Source organism: Centropristis striata, chromosome 6 (assembly GCF_030273125.1).
Source record: "Centropristis striata isolate RG_2023a ecotype Rhode Island chromosome 6, C.striata_1.0, whole genome shotgun sequence".
Taxonomy (NCBI): domain Eukaryota; kingdom Metazoa; phylum Chordata; class Actinopteri; order Perciformes; family Serranidae; genus Centropristis; species Centropristis striata.
The window spans coordinates 21,077,463-21,083,462 of record NC_081522.1 but is presented as its reverse complement, the minus strand read 5'-3'; the positions used below and the strand labels follow the sequence as shown (position 1 = coordinate 21,083,462).

General features: G+C 40.6%; 1 protein-coding gene across 1 annotated transcript in view; it reads right to left on the bottom strand.

The window, feature by feature from the left end:
* Positions 1-6,000, bottom strand: part of si:ch211-1e14.1 (UPF0606 protein KIAA1549) — a 52,240-nt gene that overhangs the window by 25,901 nt on the left and 20,339 nt on the right. Inside the window, exons 5-9 of the mRNA XM_059334371.1 lie at positions 5,541-5,700; positions 5,307-5,437; positions 3,904-4,096; positions 3,461-3,520; positions 3,204-3,349 (exon numbers count right to left, since the gene is read on the bottom strand). Of these exons, the coding sequence (XP_059190354.1) occupies positions 3,204-3,349; positions 3,461-3,520; positions 3,904-4,096; positions 5,307-5,437; positions 5,541-5,700 (690 nt within the window). The remainder of the gene's footprint in view (positions 1-3,203; positions 3,350-3,460; positions 3,521-3,903; positions 4,097-5,306; positions 5,438-5,540; positions 5,701-6,000) is intronic.

The following is a 6,000-nucleotide window of genomic DNA, read 5'->3' as shown; positions in this document are numbered from 1 at the left end:
ATGCATCAACTATTTGGTTTCCTTAGCTGCCATATGCTGAAATAAGTATTCATACATTTAAAATATTTTGTTATTTTCAAAGTTATTATTTATAAAGTCCAATGAGTCCATCCAATGAATATTAAGTAGCCATGTGGAAGACGCTGTCTCTTCACAATATGATTCCATCAGACCTTATATCTACACTGTTTAACCCAATTTGGCACCTATGCACAGTCCCATTGTGTATTAAAGACATTTGTAGTCAACTAATAAGGTACATTTTTTTTTGTTTATGCTTCATTTGTATCGTGCGTCAGGCACTTCCCTCAAAACAGCCTAATTAAGCCTCAGTTTTGGCCAGAAAAAAGTTTATCTCGTATGTATGGAATAGTATCTCTCTCTCTCTCTCTCAAGGCTTGAATGATATCGAATTGATATTTAATGATAGCAAGGGTGAAAGGGATAATTAAAATTATTTCAGCTACTTAAAAATAAAAATATCCTATCTGTTGGGGCCTGGGGTTCATCTATAAGTTATGCTTTCTTATAAACAATCCCGTATGATGTGTTACAGCTGATCTGTGACGATACTGCAGAATATCTGCTGCAGAACATAGAAAATTAATAACTGTCAGGACCTAATGATCCAGTGGACATCTTGCGTAATTGCGCACACCCTCTTCCTCAGTTTGTCCTAAAGCCAACGCTTCAGACACCTTAACGTGTGCACGTGTAGACTTTAAAGTAGCCTAAACTGTCTCATCGGTCTCTCTTCGTGATACATGGACTACTTGAATTGTAAAGCGAAGCAGCTGTTAAACTCAAAATTTGTCATCATGAAGTAAATAATTATTTGTCCATTGAGACCATTGAGACCTATTTATCAGTCTTTATGCAGGTGCAGACGACACGGTTAAGGCGTTTTAGTATAGTTCGCTGGCATAAAATGCCCCTCATACACACACACACACACACACACACACACACACACACACACACACACACACACACACACCCACACACTGAAATAGCACACTCATGACATATCGCGTTCTATATCCCCATTAGAGTATTCATTGTTAAAATATTCTTCCATGTTGTCTAATGGATCCCTGTGTGTGTGCAGTCTCCCTCTGGGTGCCCTGAGGCGCAACACAGTCTGCTGTCTGCATTACTGGAAAGAGTAAAGCGCAGGTCATGCTTGGGCTGACACAGAAAAACGGCTGGGCAGGCTCTCTCATCCAGGGTCTAATCCTGTCCATGCATGGTTATTAGAGTGGAAAGACGGCAGTGTGAATGTGTGTGTTGTTGCACGACCCCAATTCAACCTCCTCTTTTATCTGTCTAGGCACACTCATAAGGTATTCTCATAGGTGACAACACCACGCTGATTCTGTCAGATTCTGTCTGGGGCATCTGTTTGAAATATGTGTCTATGTGTGTGCGCACAAGAGAGCGAAACAAAGGGTTCTTCTGAAGTTCAGACGTTCAGACTGAGCCACCTCACTCTCATTACATCCAACAGACAGTCAAAGATGAGTGTCTTTGAAATGTAAAAACACAAACACGTTATCAGGCTTGTATGCTTAACACATTCATATTTGTGACAAAAAAAAAATCGAAAAAAATGTAAAGATTTGAAGGGAGCCAAAGCCTAAAATTAGCGCTCTTATCTTAGCACAGAGACAGACACTAAAGTTCCACCACCAATGGGAACATCCGTTTTCCTAAATTGCTCTGTAGCTTTTATGGAGACAGACAACGATGCAGGAGGCAGAAAGGTCAGAGAGACTGAAGCTGGCTGCTACTCGGCCAAGGATGATACTTATCACTCTGACAGCCCCCCTGTTTAAAGAACACCGCATGTGTTCAGACTTCATGAGGTCAGCTTAAATATGCATCTCTTTTCTCCCATAACAAGTCTTTTCTATCTGGGTGTTTGGCTCTCTCTGTTTCTATGATTTTTTCTGAATCTTTTACCCACCCCTGTCTCTGTATCTCTCCCTCCATAGTGTCTACCCCGTCAACAACAGAGAAACACTCTTAATCATCCGAACTGCAGGATACAGACAGAGAAAGAGAAACAATTAATAATTGATCTGCTTTTAGCAGCTCTGTGGCTTCACAGAAGCCATCAAGTAACAGGAGCAGAGAAATGAGGAAGAGGAGAAAGAACAAGGACCTGTGAGGTTGTGGTCTTTGAGTGGCTTGCCCCTGGGCTGAATGGGATGCTGTTGCCATGGAGACAGAACCCTATCCTGTCCCCTCAGAGATGAGCTGAGCAGGTGCAGAGCAAACCCACAAAAGCTAGCGCCTGATTAGTAAAGCAGTAAGGCTTTCACTGGTTACAAACACTGCAAAGCTCACATAATGAGCCCTCAGTTCTCAGGCAAGGTAGTTAGAGAGAGCTTGCATCAGGGAATCATGATATAAATGGCACAAGGAAGGAAGCTTTTTCAAGATTTAGTGAGTAATCCATTAACAAACTTCCTGTTTAGGGGTTGTGAAAGTTTTGTTGTGTAATGAACAAGACAATAAACTACTTAATTATATGGTATACTTTCCAGACAAAGGACACTACCATGTCTGTCTTAAAAAACACACAGTCTAGTTTAAAAATCTTGATTGAAACAAAACTTATTAGAAATATTAAAAAAACGCATAATATGTAACTTTAACACATTAAAATGTCTAAAAATGACTACACCTGTGTTATATTTTTGTTGAGTTGTGAGTTTTAAGTTTAAATATTTCAAACCTAGAGAAATCTGTAATTTTAGTCACGTTAATGGCCCTTTTTATATCCCCTTTTCACATGTGTCAGCATGTGTGGCTGTCTGCCAGATGCTTTTCATCCAGTTTTAAGGCTCATTTTTAGGTAACATTTTTAGATCTTGGTCATTTTTAACCAGATGGATTTTAGTAAGATTTTTAGTAATTGAACATCTGCATCTTAACTTATCAGTGAAAAAAGTTATGCAAATGTTAGACAGCTTGGCTCACAGAAAGGAAGGAATCCTAACCAAGAGTAGCTGACTACAATGAAGCAAATGGTGGTAAAGACAACAACTCTTATGATCCCATGCTACTACGCAACGTCACCAAACTTTGTCTTTTGCTATTGTTTTTAATTAAGAGTCCCCTAGTATCAGGCACCTAGTTTCCACCAAGTTTTTTCCCTGAAAAACCTGACATGAAATGGATTTGCTTAAAATCATTACCTGAACACTGCTGTTGCCCATGAGGGTGGCTCTCTTAACACGTCTGATAAATCCTGTTGCTTCCCCGAGTAGCATGGCCACCCGGCGCTCCATGTTGGCTTGGAAGGTCCTCTCACTCACTTTCTTGTCCAGCACACCCAGGAGCACTGTAAACACAGACAATACAAAAGTTATCAGTATCAGCACATAGGGTATCAACTTCAAGTAGCTGTAGCAGCTTTTGCTTTTCACAATGCCAAGAACTGAAATCATTATACCTGTTCTAACCCAAGAGGAGCGAAGCAGCTGGCTGGTGTTCAACTCTGGATAATGGAAAGCTGTTGGAAAAAGTACAAAATGATTATATAACTTTATTATTGGTGATCAGGATCAGGTAACTTAATACTTTATTGCAAGGCTTCTTACTTTCACAAACATAATGAGTCATTTCGTTTACTTTACAATATTGTACCTTGCATTTCCCCCCCCTTTTTTTCAAGGTATATATTCACAAAGTAAATAACAAAAACATAGGGTAAACAGACAAACATATATACAAGGCAAACTGGTATTCCCCAAATGAGGATCTCCAAGAAAAGAAATAAACAACAAACTAATGACACAAAAAAAATCTCGTCTGATCTCGGAAGGATCAGGTAACTTGATGAATATAAAAGTAGAAAATAGCTTAAATACAGAGAGAGATCCCTGTGGTACTCACGCTCAGCAATCTGCAGTACAGGAAAGGCCATGTAATAGCTGAACTCCACCATTGTGAGCTTCATCAGAGCATTGCTGACCTCTGACCCCATCAGAAAACCCCTCGAACCATGCACAGTGAAGGTGATGTCCACGGGCTGTCTTACAAGCCGTTGTTCCTGATATTTAGGAGCAGCCATGGTGATGTTTACAATCTAAAATACAATTAAACGAGACGAACTGTTTAGCAAACGATTACACAACAGAATGTACAAAAAGTTTTCCATTCTGCTGCTGATGCAGTTTCTGGGAAAGTTTATTTGTCTCTTTAAGCTTTACAATGACGTCCATAATCTAGAAATCATTGGCTTCAGTAATCGGAAAGTACAACACAAAATTGGGCTGCGTGTCCAAGGGCACAGTTTGCTGGTTGTTCATAAAACATTTCCATTCTGAAAAAAAAAAAAAAAAGCTTGATTTAATCCTTACATTTATTCCAACTAAAAGACGATAATACAGGCATCAGTGTAATAGGATTACACAAAACTCTACTGAAGCCAACTAACCACATAGCCAAATAAGCTCTTTATTAACAAACAGTAAGCTTCTTTAATACTCAACAACTAGAGCATGAACTCCTTCAAGTACGAGCATCCTGGTGTGTGATGGTGAGATGGAGAATGAGGTGCTAAAGGAGGCTTGGGTGGACAGTCATAGTAACAAAGGAGCAAAGTTTCAATGTGCGGGATCCTTGCCTATGGGCACAACATCTGCATAGTGACTGAAAAACTGAGATTATGGATACAGCTGGAAAAAAAGGTGCTTCCTTTGCTAAGTGGCTGTGCTCACAGGGCACAGGACATTCGACCAAAGCTTTTAGTAGAATAGCCTCTCTTTTGTGTTGGAAGGAGCCAGCTGAGCATCATGCTGTTATTGCCACCCAGACCTAATGAATAATTGGAAATTGACAAATGGCTAGATTAGGCATGACTGACTTTGTCAAACCAAACTAGTAATTTAGGTTTTACAGCAAACCGTGACCTTAATAAACTAGCTTTCTCTTGCTCCCCAGGCAACCACTTCTGCAACCATTAATTTACTGAATTCCAAAAGCCTCAACATCCCAATCAAGGTCAGCCTATGCTGCAGCAATCACAGTCATCCACCAGTGAAGTGATTGGAGGTGGTCTAGGCTCTGACTGTGCATGAATCTTTTTTCTTTGAATGACAAAAAACAGATAACACAATATGTTTAGTAAAGTTACAGCTTTGACTGAAGGCAGGAAGCTGCAGCTCAAGATAAATGTCACTGAGCCATTCAGCACAGAGGTCTGAAGCTAGAGTGAAATGCACCCTGATTAAAACATCTCTGCTGATATGCAAGTGTGAGGCTTGTGTGTTTTCCTGCCTTCTGGTCCCACTCACATGCACTGTGAAGTTGGTTGACTCCTTTGAGCGCCGGCGTACTTCTGCAAAGGCCATGGTCAAACCTTTCTCAATGCTCTCACTGAAGTTGCAGAACCGCACGTCAATGTGATAGGGAACAAACTGCAGCACTGCACGGGGTGAAGACATGATTAAAATCAAGCTTAAAGGCTAAAGGTTAGCACAAACCAATTAAATTCTGACAACAAGCCAGCTTGTTTAAATGTCATTTACCTGTGTGGACTTGATATTTGCTGTCTGGTGTTGACCAGCTGGGAGACACAGACAGGAAGCGGCGCCCAGACCTTCGCAGAGCATTGATGACGGATATGGCTGTGTACACAACTGGACCAGACGCTACCCGAAACACAAACTTTGGCGGGGGGTCCACAACCTTAACAGACAAAGCAGGAATATATGACACAGACACATTACTTGTGGTGTTAAAGTAAGCAGCTAATCTTTTCGAGAGGTCACCGTAGTCTGGTGGATCTTGATGTGACTACTCTTGCAGTTTGTTTATTATAGAACCACTGATAATATACTCAGGAAGTGGTCTAGCCTTCATGGTTCATCTGCTCCACTGTAATGCATGTACACACACGCACGCACACACGCACGCAAATACAGTACATACACACCCACCAACATACATACATACTGTATATGAGGATTAATTAATAGTCGATTCACC